Here is a 26,008-nt window from a genome sequence, read left to right as displayed (position 1 = left end):
TTTGTCCTTTTTGCCCCTGCAGCACCCAGTTGTAGCAAGAATCTTGCTCAGTTAGTTTGGAGAGAATCTCTCACTCTTCATATCATCACTTGATATCTGATCCAATTCCTAATTGCTTATCTTCCCCAGGTGATATGTAATCACTTGTTCTGCCTTTAGCAAGAATATTATTAGATCTGTTTAACCAGACACCTTCCTTAACTCTGTTTTCCTTTAGTAATTTTTCATCCACTGATTCTCATCCTGTGGCCCTTCTATTATATATATATATAATATAGGGACACTAGGATCACAGATATAGAACATCCACACTCTCATTCAGGCTGTAAACCTGTATAGGCCCACAAATTCATACTTCCTCCCATATACTACCTTGTGGCCATGGTCCGCCCCTGCACTAGCTCCTGAGACCACAGCCAAGACTATAATACATTAGAAGAATATGTTCTATATATAGAGAGAATATATAGAATATATATAGGATATAGTCTATATATAGGATATATTCTATATATTCTCTGTGTATATAGAATATATTCTATTTCTAGAAGAATATATTCTATATTAGGAGAATATATATATACACATCTATATGTATATATAGTATTGTATATATGACATTATATATTCCACACTATATTCAGAATTGAGCTCAGTTCCATAATGAGGTCTCTTTTCCTTATTGCACTAGTTCCTGAATAAAATCTGGGTTTACTGCTTTAACTACTGCCCAACTCTGTTTTTTCTTTGACTATGTAAGTAGGCAAAAGTATAATTTGCTTTACAGCATATTCTCAGGAGAATTCAGCAATTGAAACTGCCCAATCCCTTGACAATGCAGAGAAATGGCATTGACAGGAAAAGACATTTCTTTGCATTTGACCTAAATATAGAGACATATAGAAACCTTTCTATTCTTAAATTTTTGTAACACAGATTTTATTTATTTGCAGTCTATTTCCTTCCACAGAAAAATTGAGTCAGGTTGTAAAAATGTTAAAAAAAAAAACCTAGGCAATTTCCTGTTTCTTTCTTTTATCCTTCTATTATTAAAAATTCTGCTGAGTATATACTTTCTAGAAATAAGAGTATATTTGAACTGCATTTCTTACTATAGCATATGTTTATTAACAGCAAGTGCCAAAATATCTTAACTTTTGATTTATATCTAGCCTCTTTTTGAATGACCAGTCTCATCTCTAAGTTTTTCTGTCTTTAAATAATAAGGCTATTTCAAGCATTTCAGAATGAATAATTAATTGCTGAACCTGAAATTTGTCTGGTATCAAAGTATTAATGCCTGAATTAATTTTCAACTTATAACTGTTTTCATTTACACCTACTTCCTTGGTAGTTATTTAAAGCAATTTTATCTTCCCCGTCTGTGGCTTACATGTTAATGTATTTCATTTTAATGAACACTCTTTAAGCTGTAGAAGTAGGCCAGACACTATCAGAATGTGTCATGAGTGGAGAAATCTGACTCAAAGATGAAACTTTTAGATAAAAAGGTTTAAAAAGGCTGATACAATGGAGATATTTTTAATTCACAGCTGAGAAATGATTCATCTGAAATATATTGCTATAACAGTATCTATCCTTTTCTAGAATTAAACACAGATAATTTCACATCTGTTTGTGCATAATTTTAAAAAATTTTACCTGAGACTGTGGTTGTTCACATGAGCCAACCTGGAAAAAAGTTTGATAGGTGATGGCTTTTGAAGTAATTTGCTATTTGCCTAAACTCAAATTTGTCTGAGTGTGTAGATATAGCACAAATATCTTCATGTTATTAGCACACTTCTAATAATTACACTTAAGTACAAAATCTTTTTCTTATTTAACATATTTCCTTTTGATGATAGAAAATGTCTTCATCATAGAACATTTAAAAAATAAGAGTTAATAGTAACTTAGGCTTACAGAAAAGAGTTTCTTAGTGCAATAAGTCAGCATCCTAAATGAAGATCCATTGCTTTAATTAATACTTTTGAGAATTAAAAGAAATAAGTTTGTTGTTTTGCTTTCATCTTTATGCCTTTCAGACATATTAGATACTAGGGTAATTAATTAAATAAAACTGGGTTTATTTCTTTATAAATAAATTTACTTAACATTTTAGCCCCCAAAATTTCTATTATAGAACATTGATTGTTTTTCTATTATTGAAAAACTGGACACTAAACAAGTGTAAATCAGACAGGTGTCAATCAAGTGCTAATCATAGATAATATTATTTGCTAATTAGACAATATTATATTGCACATTGGAGACATCTTTTTTTTAGAATGGAATATTAATGTAAAAATCAAACAATGGTGTTATTCTCTTAGCACTTTATTTAGCAGGGGCCAATTAGTTGCCTATCAGTAGGCTACCTGTTCGGCCTGGGTGTATTTTTCGGTTACCAGGATAGAGAATTTCTGTATTAAGGAAGAATGAGACACTTAATTGTTCAAGGGGTGAAGAGTTTGCAACCAGAAAGTCTTATATTGGGATTTCTCACCCTCCTGCACCCTGTTTTTGCCCTCAAACTCCAAAAAACACAAGATAGAATATTAAGTTTCTATTCCTGAATAGGATTTCTTCACAGAACCTACTCTCCTCTTTTTTCCTGGTAGAAAAATTTGGACATTCTAGAATAAAAACTGGAGGTCTAATTTATTATTTCTCTTAATCAAAGAATACATTTTGAGCATCAAGATCTTGAATTTCTTCTCTAGATTTCACCAATTAGGTTGCTGGAATCCAAGGTGCCTTGCAGGTAGAGCCTTCTGGAAGATTAGAATGAGAACACTTAAAGGGGACGCTTTAGAGCACCAAAGTCCCAGAAATCCAAGAACCTTTAACTCAAGATCAGTAACCCAGTGAAAAACTCCAAGAAGTGATCCCCAAAATACTCAACGGTCTTTTACTTTTTTTCCATCCCTTCTGAAAGTGCTCATTAAAAGGAATCTATTTTCCTCCAATAAATGGGTAGTTGGCACAGCTGCCTTCCTAAGGAGCAGCCACTTCGAATTCAATTTGAGACAATAAGTTACTAACTTTTTGAGTAATGGATTGAGAAGCCCTAGTTGGCCATTGCTGCCATGAATCCCCCTCACTCCCAAATTAGAAATTGCCTATATTTTACATCAAACCCTGGTTTAGACCGCTAGCCATTCTTAAAGCTCTGTAGGCAGGTAAGTATTCCTTTCATACCAACTCTGATGAATTGGTAGTAGATGCTTGGAGGTAGTAATTGGGCTAAGCAGCAAAGAATTCCAAGAAGCAACGTGTGTTGGGAGAGAGGACTGGGAAGAGGCTGCCCACGTGCCATGTTACCCTTCCTGCCCTATAGGGTAATTTCCTTTCTGAATCTTGGTTCATGATCTTACTTGTTACCTGAAAATAGACATTTTTAGAACATTTAATACTTGCTCAGGATATATAAAGATGGCATGCATGTGTCCTCTGCCCATAAGGAGGAAGAAAATTAACTTACTACTCTAAAAAGTTGATAATTTGATAAGAGCACTGCTGAGTATGCTCAGAGCATAGGATTAGCCACTCTCAATCTTCAAAGTGTGACATTTTTTCAAATTATCTTTCTTTCCTAAGTCACTCGTGAACATAAGGTCAGCAAAGATCCACTGAAAGATAATAAACACTCTCTAGTAAGACTGTATGTATTCCCTCTTTGAATGTTTGGAAATCACTTTTGATACCCCTTTTTCGTTTTCTGTAATCCAAGAAGTTGAGAATATCTTCAAATGTCCTTCACCCTCACTGAAGTCATTTTTCCATCCACTGGTCCCCAACTTGTTAGTAACATACAGGTTTGAGGAAGACGTACTTGAGAATTTCCTCCAGATTTTTCTCAGGTTTCTGTTTGGTAATGCTAGTACATATCAGCTAGTAAAATTAGTAAAAGGTATTTTCTATGATGCTATGTAATCTAAAAAATATGAATATACTTGCCACTACTAGATCGTAAAGGATGGTATGAACTTCTGAACTTGGTATACTTAGAGAATATTACTTAATATACCATGAGATGTCATTTACCAGACCTCTTCAAATGAAAATAAAATAGTTTGAGGATGTATTCTGAGTACTCAGATTCATCAAACTTTAATGCACAATAGCAATCTCTCTGTTTTGCAAGGAAATCTGGGGTTTCCCTGCTGCCTTTTAGCATTTGAAGCATAGAACTCACATTTTTATGAAATATTTCTGCAAACTTTTCTGCCTTACGTGTCTAAAACAATCGGTTCATTAGCTAGTTAAGAGACTGGCCAGACAGAAAGTGGAAAAAGTTTGCTGAAGAGAGAGGTACACACAGCTCAGTTAGTTAAAGAGAAAGAATTTCTTGAAGGTCTGAAGAATTAAAACAACATGGCCATTAAGTCAAACTGAATGCTATGGTTTACTCAGCAATTTTAGAAGCGTTTGCTATGATAATGTATATATCCTGGTGCACACATTATCTTGGATATACACAACATTCTAAGAAAATCCATCAAAGTGCAATAATTTGTTATTCATGCTGGTGACAATGTTTTCAAATGGGTTTTTATCTATTTTGTAATTACACACACACACACATACACACACACAAGTCCATGGAGACACAAAAACTCACTCACACTGCCACACTCAGAGAGAATAAAACACAAAGAAAGAGAGAGGGAGATTTATACTCCCAAAATAAACCGTGGCTGGGAGAGGGGTCGATATATTCTTTTTGAAGGCAGCTATAAATGTTCAATTAACCTATTTCTCATGTCTTTTATTATGACCACATATGGTGACAAATGGGCCTAAGAAGAAGGGTCACAGAACAACAGATGTGTAAAATAGCAAAATGAAACACCTCAACAGATGTAAAATTTTTATTTTGCGTGAAGTGAATAGGAATGTGGAGATTGCATTTTGCAAAGTATGAAAATGCCCTCAAATTAGAAAGGCCATGAGTTGGAATGGTTTTAGAAACATTCTATGGATTTATTTGAAGTATTCATGAAAGGTCTTTCCCACTACAGCCACCCAAATACTGTGAAGCCTGATAGTCTGTAGTTAAATATTTAGTCCTTTATGGTAGAGATAGTTCATCTTGCACTTTTGTTTTGGAACACAAATGCCTTTGGTTGGTAGAGCACATGTGAGAAACAACCACAAAATAACTGAAGGGGATTGTGGAGAGACAGGAAGGCAGCAGAGCCTTGAATCCTGAGTAAGTTGGCGTGTGAGGGCTTGGAACTGGTAATACTTACAGAGTATGGCGAAGTCTGGGAAATTAGGCTTTCTTCCAGACAAATGTTAGCTTTGTGATAACGGAAGTGTGGGAGAAGAAGGATGTCAACTTTAGAATGCTTTGAAAGTGACAATGAACGTCATGCGCTTGGAGAAAATAAATGTGAGGGAGAAAACAAGTATTGATAAAACATTTCTAATGTCTCTAGTTGTTTAATCTCATTGGACTAAATTAATCTGCTCCTTACTTTAATAAGACAAATTCCTTATCTCAAGAACTTTTAACTTTTTACTTTGCAGTAGCTTTAGACTTATGGAGAAACTGCAATAATGAAGCTGAGTCCCTGTATACACTCCACTCAGTTTCCTTTAAGGTAAAAATCTTATATAACCATGGGACAATTATCAAATATCAATTATGAATTATCATTGCAATTTTCAATACTAAGAAATTAACATTGGCACAATGTCATTAACCAAACTGAATATTTAATCAGATTTCCCAAATGTTTCCCATAATGTCTTTTTTCTATTCCAAGATCCAATCCAGGATACGGTATTGCATTTAGTTTTCATGTCTCTTGATCTCCTCTTGTCTGTAATGTTTCTTCAGTGTCTTTCATTATCTTGACACTTGGATGAGTACTGGTTGGATTTTTGCAGAAAGCCCCTCTATTTGGATTTCTCTGATATTTTCTCATGATTAGACTCAACTTATGTATTTGAGAGAGGAATACCACAGAGCTGATGTGCCCTTCTTTATCATATTAAGGATACATTACATTAATGTATCTTACTTATGGTGATGCTAACCTTAATAATTTGGTTAAGCTGTTTTTTGTCATATTTCTCCACTGTAAAGTGACTATTTTTCTTTTTCCATACTCTACTCAGTATCAGTATCTACTAAGAACATCCCCACACTCAAAGGGATAGGAATTAAGCTCCACCTTTATAAAAATATTATCAAAGAACCTGTGAACATATTAAAATTGCCATAGCAATTAATACATATTCATGAGGGAGATATATTGAGGATATACTGATATCCTACTTCTCTTTAAAATATTGCCTAATTATTTGAGGTATCATTATACATCAGCAAATGTCACCTGCTGCAATTATTATAATGGCGTTCTGATGGTGTTTCTCTGTTCCCTCATTCCTTTATTTTTAATTGGAATTCTTCTGGAGGACTATTCCTTCTATGTCATTCATATATGTATTCAATAATTTATATCAGTATGGACTAGTGGATATTTATTTTATTCTTTCAGTTATAATATAGCACCATCAATATTTGTTTTGTACCTTAAATTGTTCCAGTTTTGTAGCTTTAATTGTTCCAGTTTTGGTCACTTGGAGGTCTTTAGATTGTGTCTGTGTCCTTTTGACGTGCACCTCATCCTTTCTTTTCTTTCTTTTTTTTTTTTTTAGCACTTCTTTACATCCTAGCACCACCAGATGCTCTAGGCTCATCTCGAAGTTTCCCTGCCCAGCCCTAGAATTAGCCATTTCTCCAACTATTCCTGGTTTCTGTTATTGAGGAATGGTAATAGAGACCAAGTTCTGGGTACTAGTTGCACTAGTCACTACTGGGGTGTCAGTGCTTCTAGACTTCTCAGCAGACAGTGTTAGGGAAGGTATGTATGTATACCAGTGCATGTATACACATATCATTTATGTTTATTTATTTATCTTCTCTGTGTGTAGATATATATATATATACACATATATATTCATGTGTATGCATATATATATATGTATATATCAACATGACTTCATATTCATATCTCCAACTCCAGTCAAACACCTTTATGGTTCATTCTAGCATTTTGGCTTTGCTTATTTTTAATTTCTTTCTTAGGCAGTTGGAAAGCTAATTTTTATTACTATATTTTTCTTATTTTTCAACCCTAGTATACATGTAATATTAGTTTCAGAACTGTAACACATAATCCAATGAGAAATGGACTTACCAATTATGATACAGTTATTTTTAATCTTTAGTCTTACATTATCAAATCAAAAGATAATTTCACAAAGTTACTTAGATCAGCTCCTTTCTTCCTCATCTGTTTCAGTATGGTTATGTGATTCATTTGTTACACAGTTAGATTCATTTCTCAGAGTCTGCATTCCATCTTGTGTTTCTCTAATATCCTGTTTAATTTTTTAAAGTTGCATAGAATAACGTTCACTTTTTGTGATGCACATTTCTATGGATTTTGACAAATGCACATAGTTGTATATCCACTAACACAATACCCTGCGACATAGTTCTTTCACCCCAAAAGTTCCCAGAAAGGTCCTTTAAAAGAAAAACAAATTAAAATAACACTTTAAACTTTTAATCAAATTCCTAAAACATGTATGTGAAGTGCCTGCCAGGTTGGACTGTGGATTCACTCTAGATGGAATATACTGTTTACAGGCAATCTAATACTCAGCAGAACACCGTCAACTGCATACACTTGTCCACACTAAAATCTCTTAAATCACAATACAGTGTACATTACCATTCTGGTAAAAAAAAAAAATCTTCAGGAATTCCAAATGCTATGCGTATTTCTTGTTCTTTAAAAGCTCCCAGGATCTTAGTTTGGACCTGCTTTTTCAACCTTACATTCTGCTAGTCTCCCTTTGCCAACTATATTCTATCCCAGTGGTTCTCTAAGTGTTATTGAAAGACCAGCTGCATCATCTTCACTTGAAGTCTAGTGTACATGATTGTCAACTACACAGATATTTTACTAGTCACTAAGAGGTGATGATGATGATGATGATGATGATGATGATAACTATATTTGAAAGTCATCGTTTATGAGAACTTTTTTGTTCCTTTTATCTGCAACTGACAAAGATCCTGAGAGATATTAAAGACATCTATTCTTATAGTTTCCACTTAAAGATGAGGAATTTCAGCTTCAAAGATTATCTCAAGGTTAAGCTAATAAGTGGCTAGGAATTAAACTCAGATTTTCTTCTTCAAATTTCTTACCTTCCCAATATCTACACTGAAATCCTTTGGTGCTATCAGGAGAGAAAACAAATAAAACTGATGCCCATTATGTATGACCTTAATATAACCCAGGCCCTGTGTAATTCTCCATTATATATATATATTTCCAATTAACCATCATTCTGTCAATTCTCTAAGAAAACTACTATCAGATTGGGATACTAGAACTCTGAGATGCAGAACAACTTTCCCAAAGTCACCCAGCATATTTCAACTCCAAATTGTGTGAGCACAAATTCCCTTTCTTTCCAATAGAATCATACTGCGTTTTGGTTAAGGTAATTAGAATTACTCTTAGCTCTCAAAAAACATTTTGTGTCTCATGAAAGTGATCATTTTGCATTTCTTAAAAGGCCAGCCAAGATTCTAAAAGCCATTAAATGAGAAAGGATGTATGATATCCTTTACATAGTGTGATACTATGTAAAGGATAAGCTTCATATCCATTGTCTTCCCTGAAGTAAGAAAGATTTTCCTGGCATTTGCCTTCTATGCCTCTGAAGGCAAGACTAAAGGGAAAAATTCTCAAAAGCTTTAAGAAATAATGTATCTTTTTCTGTCTAGGTAGAACTGGCTTTGAATCAGGCTCCACTTCATACTTGCTTATTAATTTGGACAAGTTATTTCATGTTTCCGAGACTCAATTTTATGTTCTGAAAAATTGGGAAACGATTTCATAATGTTGCATTAAGGACCAAATAATATGATGTACATAAAGTCCATAGCACATCCTAACCATGATGATGAAATCAGATATTAGAAGAGGTAACCGTCAAACTCACTAAACCATTTAGACAGTCCCAGCCTCCTGCTAGCCAATACGGAGACCAAGGAAGTTTGAGAAGCTTATCATAAACATGATTAAAGCAAGCCCCTAACAAAGATCAATGTCTTATTAATTTTGATTTAACACTCAAATTTCAATTTTTCCCATAGCCCATGTTATTATACATCTAGGTTTGCCTGAGACAATTCTCATATAATTTTAATAGGGCCTACTTTTCCTCTAAAAATTTCCGCAGTTTGGATGATAAACTATGAGATCACACTGCTTAAAAGGGATTTTTTTTGGCACTCACTAGTTCTATTGCATTTTGCTCTTTAAAGATAAGTAGACGATACTTGCTGAACTGTATAAAATTATGTACTCACTTGAATTTATGAAATGCCAATCTCAAGACAAATTTGAAGAGATAATTGCAAAATTTTGTATCATGAAAATAAAACAGCTATTAAAACAAATAGTCATCTGAAATAGAAATGTTTAGGGTGCTAAGTTTTTTATATCATTGTTTCTCCATACACTTTAGTATTCAAACAGCTAAAGACAACCATAAATCCTGAAAGCGTGAACATTCAAGAGTCCTGTATGGCCAGATATGTTGAGTTCCAGAGTTTTTGGGGTTGAGCAGATGGCTTAGGTGTCCTTTTAGTATCTGCTCTGCCTGCATCAAAAGGAGAACAAAGTGACACAGTATTCTCTTTAGATCTTTCTTTCATGAATATGCATAAATATAGCATTCATGAATCACTGAGATGTAGGAGACTGTTAAATTGCCTTTTTGCTAGAGCTTTTTTTTTTTTTTTTTTTAAAGAACTTATGAGTCACCATACTTTTGGCTCAATTGCAATTCCTTTTTTAGAGGTCATTTTTGAATCTGTTCCACTGGTGGTATGTAAGCTGGAATCAAGTGGAGGCATGAAGATCCGCTAATAATGACTTATTAAAGTTCTTTATCTTGCCCTGTAGCCAAAAACGTTTCTAGTGACAATGTAGGTGCCAAGGGTTTAATTCAGATTGTCATTAATAAATGGCAAAGATTATCAGGCAAAATAATAATAATAAGAGACAGTGAAAAGGAAAAATAAACTTTCTTAGTAGAACTTATTCTGCTCTGTTACCTATTCTGTCACTATCTTGATAACTATTTGAAAGCATGAATTTGCCCTAGAATCTAGAAAGATCTTATTTCCTTCTTTAAAACACTGGACATAAATCTTCAGGTATTCCTTGGTATTTTTCCTGGTTCTAAAATATGAAGAGCAAATATATTACATTGCTTACCATTACCCCTGTCACACTCTTGACAAATCTTAATAATCTGGGTTTTTTCCTTATCTAATACCTCATAGTCATTTTCATTCCAACTTGAGAAGCAGGTACTTTCAATTAAGTGGCACTAGAATCTTATGAAATCTGTAAGCCTTTCCTAGTACAGATTTCCTAAGGCACAAGGAAGAATGTAATTGTTTAGTTCTCACCTTTTAAAAATGTAGGAAATTACTTGGATATTTAGCTTGTTTTCTTTTCTTTTATTTAGGGGCTTTGTTCTTTCCTTTAAATCATTTGTGTAGGTAAAAGCAGTGATTTGTTCAGCTTTTGCTAGGTTATTCTGTTATAACAGTCAAGGTCTAAGTGACTCCAACAATAAAATTTATTTCTTGCTCACGTAAACAGTTCAACTGCAGTTTTGCTTCTGTTCCATGTGTCTTCCTCATTCTAGGACCAGATTCATATCACTTACCTGGCTCATATTCATCTCATGGCAGAGGGAAAGTCTGAGACATAACCATTAGTAGTTCTTGGAGCCTGTGCTAAGATGTGGTGCACATCACTTCTGCTATTTCATTGGCCAAAGCAAGTCACATGATCACCAATGTCAATAGGAAGAAGGCCTTGCACATCATCTAAAAATGGGTATAAATGTGTAATCCTCTCATGGGGAAGTAAGTGAATATTTGTGAATAATAATAGAATCTCACGTGGCATATATTTGTTTGCTTATAAAAGAGTGCTTGTTCTCCATGAAACATATTGGAATAGAGAGAGAGAGGACTGACTACCTTTTACTTAAGTGCAACAAGATAACAGTTCAGATTTCCTGCTGACTCTGGGAGATACTTAATCTCCTGGAAAGACACATCTATGAATTTTGCTTGTAAGCTGGCAGATAAATGGCCGGTGCATGAACCCAAGATAGGGTTGATTTTTCCCTCAATGTTTTTATGCTGCTTTGCACCTGGACTCCATGAGCTAGATCAGAGAAAGCCCACAGAGCATTTTTGCAGAATAATGTCATAAATGCCCACATAATTTTAATTACAGATCAAGCTTAAATGGATAATTTAAAATATGCTCCAATCATACAGAGGGAGAGTAAATTACCATCTATTATTGACTGAAAGAACTAGAAAGACAAGTAAATGGTTGCTAGGCCCTTTGCTATCATTTAGAGAAATAGAAGAGCACAAAAATGGTAAAGCCATGAGCCTGCAGATATGTAAGAGAAAGATTTTTTTGTCGTTGTTATATTTGTTTTTAACAGAAAGAAGTTTGGAACAAGCAAAAGAAAAGAGTTTCATTGGGAATCTTGCCTTTCTAGTGTAAAAGAGGGTGAAGACTTTAATAAATAAATCTAGCATTTGTGAACTGGAAGTGATGGCTGAAAAAAAATAAAGGAAGGATCACAGAGCCCTGTGAAAGTTTGGGGAACTTGTCCTAGCAGGTTGACACAATATGACTTGAAAATGATACACTGTTGGTGTCCTTTGCCCTGACTATAGGTGACAGATGACTGGAACAGAAGAGGCACACTGATCGGGGAGGAAAAAAAAAAAGACCAACCTTCCACTCTATCATTTCAAAACAAATATATATTTATGCTTGGAAATGGAAGGAAAAAGGCCAAAGGCATTCTACATTTTTATCAAATGCCTTTATCCATGCAACGAAAAGCTTTGGCATTACCTGCGAGACTGTTAGAAATGCAGACTCTCAGGCCCCAGCGCAGATGTAGTGAATTAGAATCTGACTTTCACAAGATCTCAGGTGATCTGTTTGCACTTTAAATAAGTTTGGGAAGTACTGATCTAGGATGAGTAGCCCCTTGCTAGGGGAATGCACGTATGTTATTTTACATTATCATCACCACATAGACTCATAGTATTTGTTTCCAAAATTTAAGAATTAGAGAACTTAATCTCATAAACTGGGAAAAATCATACATATGTTAAGTAGTGGATTAAGGATTTGGACCCAGTTCTGTGACTCCACAATCTTTATCTTCCCCATTCTGCTATCTTTTCTTACATTTATTTTTGTACCCACAAAAGAACAAAAAATAAAAGCTCTGCTTCCTTTGGATCTCAATTTTTTAAAAGTCAAAACCCAGTACTTCCTTTACTCATATTTCCTCCGTGTCTCAATCTTCTCTCTTAGTGTCGATATGTACAAAGATGTGCTCTATACAGTAAGAAAACATCAAAAATTTAATCATAATTCTTGTTGATAGTTCAAAGAAATAAGAAAATTTTTTATAAATGACTATGTTTTATCAATTCTGGATGCCAGTCGTTTTTATAAAATTGTCAAAGCAACTAGTATATGGATATGATAGACTATTTATAATTATGTTTCACAAGGATAAAACTGGAACTCACAGATCATATAATCATTGACTCAGCTATAAAAAGATTTAGAGATAATCTCTTCCTGTGCCCTATGACATTAGGTTGCTTTCCAAGGTCACCTATTGCAGAGACATGGTTAAAACTCAAGTATTCAGATTTGCAGTGTAGGGTTCATCCTTTTCTACTATGTATCATACTGCTTCAAAGAGGAAGTTAAGAGTAACTATCAATTAGATATCATGAGGTAAGTACACAAATTTTGCATGATATTTTAAGGCGAAGAATCAGTACTGAGATCGTCTTCCCAAACCAATCAAAGGCCCATTTATTGAGAGGTAACCAGATAAAATAAAATGGTTGTAAACCAAACACTCCCTAGTGGTTCCTGGTAGGAAGCCATGCTTCCCCAGCTTCAAGCCTTTCTATGAATTCTATCCAAAACAGGGTTGGATCAGATTCTTACTGAGATCCTACTTGACTTAATCCTTGGCTTGGGGTTACTAGGGAATTAAGACATATTCAAAGGAAAAGAAAAGGAAAAAATAAGCAGCTGGAGTTTGTGTGCTTGGGTATGCTTCTATGTATGTATACACAATAGTTTAAGCCTGGCTAAGACTTTTATGATTCATGTCATTTCTTGTATACAGACTTCATCTCAGTTCTTAGTGGTTTTTCAGTAATAAGCTATTTGCTTAGCAGGGAAAATAAGTGTTTCTCCCTGTGATTGCCAAACTGGTGTTGGTCTCTCTGCAGAGCACATTTCCTCATCAAGAACTCAGGCCCTCTAAATAGGACAGAGCAACAAGTATTGGCATGCAGACAGAAACCTGCAGAGAGTGCCAGCTGACTCTTCAGTTTCTTCACCAGGTATGGTGCAGAGACAGAAAAATGAAACAGCACACAGCTGAAGGAAGAAAAGGCACATGAAATAAATATGATAGATGCAATGAAGATAAGATATTGAAAAGCAGAGAATAATATTGAGGGCATCAGTGGAACCAGACTAGGTTGGAGAGGATAATGTTCTTAGGAACACTTTCAATAGGAGCCTTTAATAGATTTATACAATTCTATAAGTTTTTCTAAATTTCTTTTTTTATTTTGAATAATTTGCTAGTCTCGTCTTGCTGATCTATGTCCACATGTAAGTCAAATATTGAAAATATATGCCCTAATTTAAAACAATGTCTGACACACAGAGAAGGCCATGTGAAGACAGAGACGGAGACTGGAGTTATGTTGCCATGAGCCAAGGGACACCAACAATTGCTGACATCTACCACAGGCTGGGAAATGGGCACAGAATGGATTCCCCCTGAGAGCCTCCCGAAGGAAACAACCCTGCCAAAACCTTGGTTTTGGATTTCTTCTGGCTCCAGAACTATAAGACAATGTATTTCTGTTGTTTTGAACCACCCAGTTTGTAGTAATTTTTTATGACAGCCCTAGCAAACTAATATAGATATTTAGGTGAATGGATTTCTAATAATAGATATACTTTTAAAAGTATCCTAATTTTTAATGTATTTAGTCATGAGAAAAATATATCAACAAACTAGGGTAAAACATTTTAGAGTATTTTCCGTATTTCGTATATAAGTAAACTGAGGCACAGAGAAGACAGCAACTAGAAATAAAATTCTTAGCTAGCTTTTTAAAAAAGTGTTTATTTAATGTTATTCTCTATCAGGTAATTGCTGTGGTGGTCTGTGTGCATCTTCTCATTTATTCATAGAAAGACTACTCTTCATGAGATAAGTATTTCAGTCTCTAGATTAGGTAACAGGCTAGTAACAGAGTTGGATTTGAAACCAGAGCTGTCTATTCTAAGTCCATGCTTTTAAACATGGGTCAGCAAAATTTTCCTGTAAAGGGCCAGATAGTAAATATTTTTGGCTATGCAGGCCAAATGATCTCAGCAACTTCTCATTTCTGATCATGTCATTATAGATAATACATGAGCAAAAAATAACAGTGTATTTGGGCTGCTGTAAGAGGACACCATAGACTGAGTGGCTTATAAATAATAGAAATGTATTTCTCATAGTTCTGAAGGCTGGGAAATCCAACATAAAGGTGAATTCAGTGACTGGTGAGGGCCCGTTCCTCAGGGGTGGCACCTTCTGGCTGTGTCCTCACAGAGTGAAAGGGGCAAACAAGCTCCCTCAGGCCTCTTTTGTAAGAGTACTAATCCCTTTTATGATCTGTTCACCTCCCAAAGGGCCTACTCCTAATACCGTCACCTTGGAGCTTAGGATTTCAACATATGAATTTTGAGGGGACATAAACATTTAGACCATAGCAAAAGTCTAGAATAAGATTTCTGGTTTCTTGCAGAAAATTGGAGGAAAAGAGTGAAACTGACAGAAGAGAATACATCTCAAGTTTTAGACCAATGCAGACCCACAACATTCTTTTCTTTTCTTTTTGTTGTGTGTGTGTGGTTTTATTTTTACCTCTATTTCCATCATATTCCAAAAACTATCTGCTTGAGATAAAAATGGATTAAGTATTGCAGAGTTTAAGGCAATTTTAAAGTGTATTTTTATATAGATTCTGCTATGAATGTGGTAGCTGAGTATTAGAAAAATGTCTTGAGGGAAAACTCTTCTAAAAATAATATTTCTAGCAAAAGACAGAAATGGTATAGGAATTGGTAAGCATTTCCTATTACCTAAACTTTAATCTAATAGCCTGTGCTTATTTTGATCACTTAATTGCATTTACTAGCAGTGGTTATTTATATGTAGCTGCTTTTCTGATTTCATGATACTTAGAATAAAATTCAGGTAAACTGTGCATTTGCTCTGCTATTGTCTGATTTATATATAATATAAATATGTAGAATTCATTTTTCTGTGTTATTCATTCTGGATTTCATCTTATAATTGATTTCTGCATTGTTCAGCTCACAATAAAGTATATCAGTGCAATATACACTAAATGTTTGTGTCCCCCCTCCGCCTCAAATTTATATGTTGCAATTCTAAAGCCTAATGTGAGGGTATTAGGAACTGGGGTTTTGGGGAGCCAATTAGGCCATGAGGGTGGAGCTGTCATCAATGAGATTTTGGTTTTTTTTTTATAAGATAGACCCCAGGGAATTTTCTCAGCCTTTTTCTCCCATGTGAGGATGCAACCAGAAGTTAGCAACCTGGAAGAGGGCCCTCACCCGAACCTGACATCTTAATCTCAGACTTTCAGTCTCCAAAACTATAAGAAGTAAATGTCTGTTGTTAATAAACCACCCAGTATATAGTACTTCTTATAGCAGCCCAAACTAAGACAATCAACAGATGCAATGTATAAGTTCAAAGATTCACAACATGATAGCATTTATATCCCATCTATTCAATTACTCTGTGTATCGAGAGAAAATACTTGTTTATTGTCATTTGGATTATTGACTTCCTTAGCTGTTTTAGTAAGGTCATTTTATTAACCCCTCTATGAAATCGGTGTATTAGAGGCCTTTTAAAACCTCCTTGATGGGGGATACGCATTCCATATCAGAGAGCCCTATCTTAAACCACAAAGTATGATGAACTCTAGTGAAGAATCATTTCTGGTAAATTTACAGACCATGTGCCCTGTTTCTGTTCTTTTACCCATGAGAGATTCTCTTGACAAACAGGGAGAGAACTTGGGAAAAGCAGGAAGAAGGCCAGGCTTCCAGGAGTCCCTGAGGACCTTGGAGGTTATCCATGTGTTCCAGATGAGCAGACTCAGAAAATAAGAAATTTGTTCATTACTAGCCAATCAAGTATTTATTGAAATTACCATGTGACAAGTTCTGGTTGAGTATTGAATTTCCAGTGGTAAATAACAACAAAAAATGTAGAAATGTAAACATGAATAAACACCTGAAAATAAAAATATAAGGAAAAAATACACATATATACATCTATATACATATATTGTTTGTATATATACATATGGTGGGTGTATATATATCTACATATGTGTAAATTATATATATGTGAGTATATATGTGTTTATGCACATATAAAATAAAATTATAAGAATTATGTTTTATATGTATGTGTATATATGTATACATATATACGTGTGTGTGTGTGTATGTGTGTATACATATATATTAAAGTATCCTTGCCTCAGGGGCAATGATCCTTTTGTAATTTTTTTTTTTTTTTGGAGACGGAGTCTCGCTTCATCGCCAGGCAGGAGTGCAGTGGGATGATCTTGGCTCACTGCAACCTCCACCTTCCAGGTTCACATGATTCTCCTGCCTCAGCTTCCCGAGTAGCTGGGACTACAGGCACATGCCACCATGCCCGGCTAATTTTTTGTATTTTTAGTAGAGACAGGGTTTCACCATGTTAGCCAAGATGGTCTTGATCTCCTGACCTCGTGATCCTCCTGCCTTGGCCTCCCAAAGTGCTGGGATTACAGGTGTGAGCCACCGTACTCGGCCAGCAAGGATCCTTTTTAAGCCTATAGAAACCTTATCTGTTGTTAGGGATATTATATAAATTTCAGAATCTTAGATAAATGAATGAACCACTTCACATGAGAAAGGAACTGAAAAAGAAAGAAAAAGTTATCATCTGGTGGTAGAAGGAGGGGTTGAAAGAATGGGAAAGAAGGAGTAGGAAATTGAGCCAGCACAGCTTGAGCTTAGAAGAGAGAAAAAACTCTATTTGAGCAGTTAACATGAGGCTTAGTGCATTTCAAGGATAAATAAATCCATTATTGTTGTTGAAATAATCTGGCATCTCTTCTGTAAAAATATCCTTTAAAAAGTTCAGTAATGATCTAGACTACTGTTTGGGCGTTTAAAGTTTTAAAGTTTATTTATTTATTTTTTAAAGCATGACAATTCAGTTTTTTTGGGGTTACACATGGTTCTTGCCCTCACTAAATGCAGAATTGAGATGATAAGTATCTGGTGCTTAGATTTTATTTGGTTTACTTCAGGAGAGAGCTGCAGTGTGACTTGCTGGCAAAAGAAGACAGAAAGTGTCATTATATGTGAAGTCATTGAGGGATTCTCTTCCTTGCTGAGTTGTAAAGGGGTGATTTGAACCATGTTTCAAATGACCTTTAGAAAAGATCAGACACAAGTGTGGCTCACCAATGGGGTCACTTCATTTCCCCCTTTGTGACTGAAGCACTGGGTTTCTTTTTCAGTGTTGGTGGTTATAGAGTAACAATCACTGAATTACACAAAACAAGGTTCTAGCTTCATTTCTGCCACTAACTAGTTTTATGACTGTCATCTATGTACTTAATTTCTTGACGCCTATTTCCTTAAAAACAACAACAAAAAAGTTTCAATGCAAGATAATTTGCGAACCATTTTCTTATAATCTGTTGACTCACAGAAGACTTTTCCAAGGGGAGTCCATGATTTAAAAGAATTCTAGGAGGGAATCCTTTAATAAATTTTTATGTATTTTTAAACAAGAAGCTGTTTCTAATTTGTTGTATGGCTTGGATTTTTTTGTACATGGCATTTTCTTTGACAAGTGACAGATGGTTATACCCCAATGCCACAGGTACTCCTGTAGAACTATAAATTTGTCCTCCTTGCTTAAAACTATAGCTCATTGGGGGTTTTTATATATCTTAGAAAAACTGCCCATGGTACATTAACTGGAGTGATATACTGTTTCTGTATGATTTTAAAAGAAGTAAAATTATCTACATTTATAAGTTGGAAAGTGACATATGGCTACTGCCCAATAGTCAAGTCTATCTTTTAGGTATAAGATGCAATACAAAATCACTGTATTATAAGTACTTTTCTTATTTGTTAATGCATACTTCCAGTGGTCAAATTATTTTATGCTACAGTTAAATTTTTCCTTAATAGTACTTATAAACTTTGTTTATACTGGGTCCTTATTATTATTATTATTATTACTTTCTAAGAAAAATGTTCTGAAACGTTACTGGATGTCTCCAGCCATTTCTCTCCATAAAGCACATGAAGGCATACCAATTAAATTTGTTCAAACAAGTCATCATAGTTTATAGGAGAAAATCAACATAAGTTTTAATCAAATTGAAAAAATGGAGAATTTCGCTTGTAGCTTATGACTTAGTCAAAAGCTTTTGTAACTGTTGTTGTTGTTATTGTGTTTGTGTGATTTTATATTTTTCAATTGATAGAAAAAGGCACCATTGACTGATGTCTATCTTTGATTCCAGGTATGTGAGCTAATTGCCAAATTACTGATGTCTATCTTTGATTCCAGGTATGTGAGCTAATTACCAAATTAAACTGATGGTATGTAAGAAAGTAAAAGCAAGTTTTCATTTTGAACTCTGCATTAAACATAGATTAATGGGTAGAGGACTCAGATATGTTGTGAAAATTCATATTAGAAAGTAGGACACATTTTAGCCATGAATAGCATTTTATCATCACTTCCTTCTTATTCATGAATATATTTTGGGACAGACATATCTAAAGTTTTCTGAAAGTAAAAATGGAGGAGCCATATGTGTTTATTTGCTTCGCAAAGCATATTCAGGAAAGGCACCATCACATTATTTAATCACTACAGGACTATTCTCATAATTCTCTGAAGCACAAGTACATCTATTATGAATCATAGTCAGATTTACCATTTTTAAAAATAAATAGCAGTTTTCTATATGATTGACCAAATTGATTTTGCCAAGATGCAAGTCAAACAAAGTAATTGGCTAAAATATGCAAAAGCAACAACAACAACATCACCAAAAAGTTTTTAAAATGTTGCTGGCAGCACTGGCTCATGCCTGTAATCCCAGCACTTTGGGATGCTCAGGTAGGTGGATTGCTTTAGCTCAGGAGTTCAAGACCAGCCTGGGCAACATGGCGAAACCACGTCTCTACCAAAAATACAAAAAAATTTAGCCAGACAGGGTGGCATGCGCCTGTAGTCCCAACTACCCAGGGGGCTGAGGTGGGAAGATGGCTTAAGCCCAAGAGGTCAAGGCTGCAGTGAACTGTCATGGTGCCACTCCAGCCTGGGTGACAGAGGGAGCCCCTGTCTCAAAAAAAAAAAAAAAAAAATCTGAAATTTGAGCTCATTATGCACAAAGCAGTTACTTCACAGTTTTTGGAGTATACATTTTTTCAAAAGTTGAAGAGGTAAAAATGGCACAAAGTAATATGCCTTGCCTCCTTTTTAAGCTAATTTTCACACAATATCAAGTATAAGACTGAAACTGGGCAGGGCTGACAGACAATTCTTTGTTCTGTAAATTTATACCATATTTAGGCCATATTTTGGAGCTTTAATTTTTCAAATTAGCTCTGAGTATTAGCCTTTGTCTTTTATATTAGAATACTGATGATTTCTGGGTTTAAATGGGCTTTATTTAGCCCTACCACAAGTTATTCATTAGAGTTTAAAACTCTAACAAGCCATCTAAGCATTGGTGACCCCTCTGATCTCTGTTCCTTTTTCTTAATCACAACTACAGAAATTACCCATTAGTCTTGCAACACATAGCAAGTCTAAACAAAGGCAGAAAGCAGGCTGTTGAGATTCTGGGAAATTCTAATTCCTCCTAGGGAAGAGGACAAGTAAACAGCTGAAACGTAAGGCTCTGTTCAGATCAAGACCACGTCATTATCATCTGTTTCACAGGGCTTCTATTTCTAAAGTGAGCACAAACTCTTAACACATACTTATTTTCAGTATTCTGAACAGAAAATAATATGCTCAACAACAGTACCCTGCACATTAACTCTTCTCACTATTGAGAAAAGCAAAGCATCTCGTGTTGCCAATTGCTAGGCATTTTATATCACTGCAAAGTCCTGCTTAAGCATTGATTTCCAGCATAGGGGTCAGCCATGTACGCGTGAGGTCTGGAGGCTTTAAATAGCAGACTTGTGGGTATATATTCATTTAAATTCATCTCTATGTGTTCAAGTTTATTTTGCAAATGCGTAAGTGTACTAACCTACTCGACGTTGGAGTTATTACTATGGAAACAACACTAGTTAATAAATGCCTGATTTCACATATCATTGTGCTAGACACTAATAACTGAATAAACATAGCACCTCGGCTTCTGCTTTGTTACCTCCTTAAAGGGACCCTAGAAGAGTCATCAATGAATAGTCGATAAAGGGTGACCATTTAGATTGGCTTCCTAATATCATCTTGAAAGCAATTTTCAGTTACTATGAAGACTGGCAAGGAAAGTACTCCTGGATAAGCGTAGTTTAAGAAACCTCCAGAGGCAGAATTCTTATTAGGATAAGGGTTTTGCAGAAAATTCCCTTGTGCTGGGGAGCTTTCCCTCCTACATACGAAATTACATGATGACATTGCCTCTGGTTTGGAAACACTGTAGGTATGCTTAATATGGGTATGGCTATTGTAGGTTCGATGTTACACTAAGGGAAAGGAAGCAGAGATCTAGGACTGGTTAGCTACATGAATAGAATAGATAAAGGGAAGTCACAGAGGAAAATTGGGGAGGGAAAAGGAATGAATTTGAAGATTGATATGATGTATGTACCACTCAGAGAAAAGGGAGTCAGAATTATTGAATGTTATGCATATTTAATCCTATTGGCAAAATTGCCATTTTTTTTAGATGAACTAATCAATGTTGATTTCAGGCTAATACCATTAAATGTTGGATTTCTTTATCTCCCCTTCTGATTCCATGGTCACCAAGCAACCTTCTCATTGTGATCTGGTGTTCTTTACAAGTCTAACTACAGAGAATGAATGGCTGATCCTATAGACTTCAACAATTTTCTGTCCTCAGACAGTGATTTATCATAATGAATTAATAAAATGACTTCTGACTTTGATGTGGCTTCTCTTGTAGTTCATTTTAAGAACAGAATGAGCTAATCATGCCAATATGAATATTATAAACCAAGTCAATTTCTTATTATAAATTAATAAATTGATATTCTAGGGTCTACTCAGAATATATGTTGTAGTCTCTTATATTTTTTAGACATTGTCAGTCTGTCATCATAGTCTGCTAAGTCCTAGGCAGATGACAAGAAGGACTCTCTAGACTTTTGAAATCGAGGCCCAGAATCTAGATTATGGTGACCTAAAAAAGCCTTTTAAGGACCCAACCAGAATTCCCCTAAAACCTAGCTATTTAATGGAGTGTGGCCCTTTAAAGGATACACCTACCATTTTTATCTCTATATATCTGCAGATTATTGGGAGACACTCCTTTATGGGTCTCTTGCACTGCTGCATGCTTTGTTGTTACCTGTTTTGTTGGGAATGCCAAGAATGAAAGACCCAAGTAGAGGATAAAAAGTAAATGCTTTTATTCAGGCCATTTCTTACAGGATGAAGTAATGTCTTCCTCTGAGAAAAAGAGCAGGCTTACTTACTGGCTTCTGGAAAATACTAGGTTCCCTAAACTCAATATTGTTCTCTTGTAACAGACAGTACTGCATGTACACACATCCATAATGGCCAGCCATGCTATCCCTATGGGAACTGGGGCTTAGGAAACTGACACAAACATGTTGACTTTCTGCCTATTGTTTTTGCTGTGAGAAATAAAGTTTTATATCTCTGACCCAGGAGTCTTATGTTTTCTACCAGCATCAATGAGATTGTGGCAAGCTAACATTAGCTTGTAAGTAGGGTATAATCTCAGACGCTTTGCAGTTATTGACTCAGATTTCTACAGTCTTTTTTAGCACAGTTGCAAAAAATAAAGTATTAGGAAAACTGAGTTCTTACCTAGGCTCTGCCATTAACAAATTATGCCAAAGAATAGTTACTACCTTTTCTTTCTGGAATAATTTCTTCCAGAAATTATTGAATAAAATGAGGAGAGGAGAGAGAAATGAAGTAGGTGATGGGAGTTTATAGATAATTAGTGACTTAAAAATAGCATTCATGTCTTAGGAATTCTTTGTTATTGTCCCACCACTACAAGATACAGCACATATCAATAAATTTATGTTCTATTTTAGCCCAAGGGACTTGGGAACCTCTTAGAAGCCTTAATAATTTATTTCCCTTAGCCCATACTTATTCTACATTAAGTGATGTGCATATGTTCTGTGTATATATGATGCCTTATTCGGTGAAGATAATTAACTTCTCATTGAACTCAAAATACATAAACCATTTGGATTATCTCTGGGTCCATTTAGTTTTGATAATTCTTAGGTCCCTATTCATTTGGGGTATTATGGAATGTAGACATCTTTAGGAGAACAACTATTTGTTTGTTGTTTGAGACAAAATTATTCTGAGACTAAATCTGTAATGTGATAATTTTCAGGGAAGAAGAATAATAGGAGAACGTGGATTGTTCATATGTGTTGCCTGCATTATGCCACTTTCACTCATAAACTCAGTATGGTGCTAGCTGATCTACAGAGAGAGGAAGGAATATACATATCTCTGCTAAGGGAGGAGCTCATACACCCTACAATCTAAACTGATTAAGAGCCTGGTAATTTATATATTGCAACATTGAAAAAGTCAGTTGCTTCTGCCTCCAACCAAAGCAGTAGAGAAATAGCTACAAAGCATCAACCTTGACATCAAAGAAGACTAACACACTTGCTGTGGGAAGTCTGTGAAATTTGAGGGCACAGACAAGACTAAGGGTATTGCCCTTCCAACCAACCACACCAGTTCAAATTTCCTCAATGTAGCTGCTGTTTGGTTGAGAGAAAACAAAGAGGAAAGTAAGTGAGGCATTGGAGCTATCAGCATTCAAAGCCTTTTCTACTTAAAAATCTTTCCCCGTTGGGCGCGGTGGCTCATGCCTGTAATCCCAGTACTTTGGGAGGCCGAGGTGGGTGGATCACGAGGTCAGGAGATTGAGACCACCCTGGCTAACATGGTGAAACCCCATCTCTACTAAAAATACAAAAAATTAGCTGGGCATGGTGGCGGGTGCCTGTAGTCTCAGCTATTCGGGAGGCCGAGGCAGGAGAATGGTGTGAACATGGGAGGCGGAGCTTGCAGTGAGCCGAGATTGCGCCACTGCACTCCAGCCTGGGCGACATTGCGAGACTCCGGCTCAAAACAAAAACAAAACAAAAAAAACAAAAAACAAAAAAAAACACAAAACCTTTCCCTAATGTTATAAACAAATTAAATTAACTGTATTTGAAGGCTACTAGGTTTTTGAGCAAATTGTTTTGTCAAAGAAGCCACGAGCATTGTCTGCTATTACAGATGTTCAACCTTTAAAGAGAGTTCTGTGTGTCTCCAGTCTGCAGCAGTACAAAATGGGCCATGCAAGCTGCTCAGCCCCAGTGCTTTCTTGATATGTAGTCATGGAGCATAGTGTCCAAGAAACAACTTCCAGAGGACACAGACTAGAGCCACAGAGGACAAAGAACTTGAGAGTTCTTCCCAGAGCACAGAATGAGTGGCTGCCCATGGAGTTATCTAAGGAACATACTATACTGCTGGAAAAGTGAATCTTGACTCTTCCAACTGGCAGGAGCTGATCATTGGTGTATAAATGGCTGCTGTTTTGTTTTTCTGTTGTTGTTGTTGTTCTCCTCTTCTCAGAATGAGAGTCCTATTGCAGTTTTCTGGTTGATATTCCACCATAGTATGTTGGGCTTGCGTATGACAGAAAAAACAAAAACAAACAAACAAAAAACTTATTTTAACCCAGAGATCATCAGACAACATGTCACATTCAGGCTGATGAAGAAGAATGTGAATCACTCGGAGATTCTAGCCCTCAGTTATCTAGAATCTTGATGAAGAAACCATGGTTTTCTATCTTTGATAGGAATGAGTGTGTTCTATATGGACAAGGAAGGGCAGGCTTAGATATTTGCATCACAAAGGGGTAGACTGTAGTAAAGACTACTGGTTTTCTTTTCATATCTATCATATCCTTTTCCTATAATAAGATAACCACAATTTTAGGCAAAGAATACTAGCGAAGAACAAAATTTCTAACTTCCCGTGCAGCTAAGTGTGGCCATGTAGGTAAAGGCCAGTGGGCCATAAGTGTAACTGATGTCTACAGATTTGGAGAAGTATTTATAAAAGGAGGAGATGAGACCTTTTCCTTCCCTCTTTTCTTCTTCCTACAGTCTGAAGTATAGATTTCATGCTTTGAACTGAAGTGGACACCTTGGACCAAAAAATAACCCTGGGAATGAATGTTACAAACTGGAACAAAAATCATAGAAGGGGCTATGTCCTTGATACAGTGATGCTATTCCAAGTGCTGAACTGTCTATTGCGGGCTTCCATATGAGAGAAAAATAAAGTTGTTTAAGTCATTGTTATTTTGGGTTTTGTCACTTGCCACTGTTTCTAATTCTAACTAACACAGATGCTTTAGAGAAGTTGTCTAGAAAGTTATTCACAGAATTGTAATTTTTTTTTGTCAGTTCTTTTCAAGTCTCAAAGGATTTTAATAGTAATGAATAAAAAATGATAAATTAGTTCTCAGAATATTCCTGCCTTTTTGGTGGAGGGTCTCTAAGCACTTTGGTTCAATAGAATTTTATTGGTGAAATAAAATGTAGATGAAATAATTTGCTTTTGTTTCTAGACCTTTGTTTTAGACATTAAGATTTCAGAAGTTATTTTAAAGAAGTCACGCTATAATTTTATAGCTTTAAGGGATCACCTAGGAAGAAGCCTATAACATGGCTGCAATCTTCAAAAAGCTGTCAACAATGTTGGAGGAGAAGCCAAGCCACTCTGAAGTGAGAAATATAAACAGAAACCCAGATGACTATGTATCTCCTGGTCTTTTAGAAGGGGTTGGTTACAATCAATACACATAGTAGTGGCCATGAAGAACTGAAATCAATATTGGGTGATTTTTAATCTAGCTATATACATGCACATGCACTTTAAACAGTCATTTCCAAATGTTATAATAGGTTCCAGATTTTTTCTGTTATCCGTCTATGTGGTAATCAGACCAATTTCTAGTCTGAAAGCGTCCTCTGTCTAAGCTTGTCTCTTTGCTGAACTCTCCTTTGTAAACAATGACAATAACAACAACAATAACATAACATAATATTTTCCAAAACTGTTAAAAGCTAGGCCTATCTCACGTTGAATTCAACTATTGTTAAATCACAAAAGATAATAATGTTGTCCTTTATATTTGAAGATAATGATTCTGAATCACCATCAGCAGAATACTCGCTTGGAGCTATTTTTTTTCCCAGTACTGATACACACTCTCTCTGAACTCCTGAAGTCATGATTATCTGCATCAAGATATAGCAGTGCATTACATTCTGCCTTTCCTTATTCTCTAATTGAGCCTAGATACTAAGCCTGATCTTACACGAGCCATACTGAATAAAGGCTGCTATACTTCTTTCCTAACACTTCTCTTTACTCACACCCATCAGTTAGTAGGGTATAA

General features: G+C 35.5%; 1 protein-coding gene across 4 annotated transcripts in view; it reads right to left on the bottom strand.

Moving 5' to 3' along the window:
• NEGR1 (neuronal growth regulator 1) overlaps positions 1-26,008 on the bottom strand; it is an 886,690-nt gene that overhangs the window by 150,971 nt on the left and 709,711 nt on the right. For 2 of the 4 annotated variants that reach the window (XM_034967545.3, XM_034967552.3), the window contains one exon: positions 923-24,221. The exons of the other annotated variants lie outside the window; for them this stretch is intronic. In XM_034967545.3, the coding sequence (XP_034823436.1) occupies positions 24,055-24,221 (167 nt within the window). In that variant the 3' untranslated portion in view covers positions 923-24,054. Of the gene's footprint in view, positions 1-922; positions 24,222-26,008 lie in introns of those variants that run through there. 4 annotated transcript variants of the gene reach the window in all.

This window comes from Pan paniscus, chromosome 1 (genome assembly GCF_029289425.2).
Source record: "Pan paniscus chromosome 1, NHGRI_mPanPan1-v2.0_pri, whole genome shotgun sequence".
NCBI lineage: Eukaryota > Metazoa > Chordata > Mammalia > Primates > Hominidae > Pan > Pan paniscus.
This window is presented reverse-complemented; position numbering and strand designations above follow the sequence as displayed.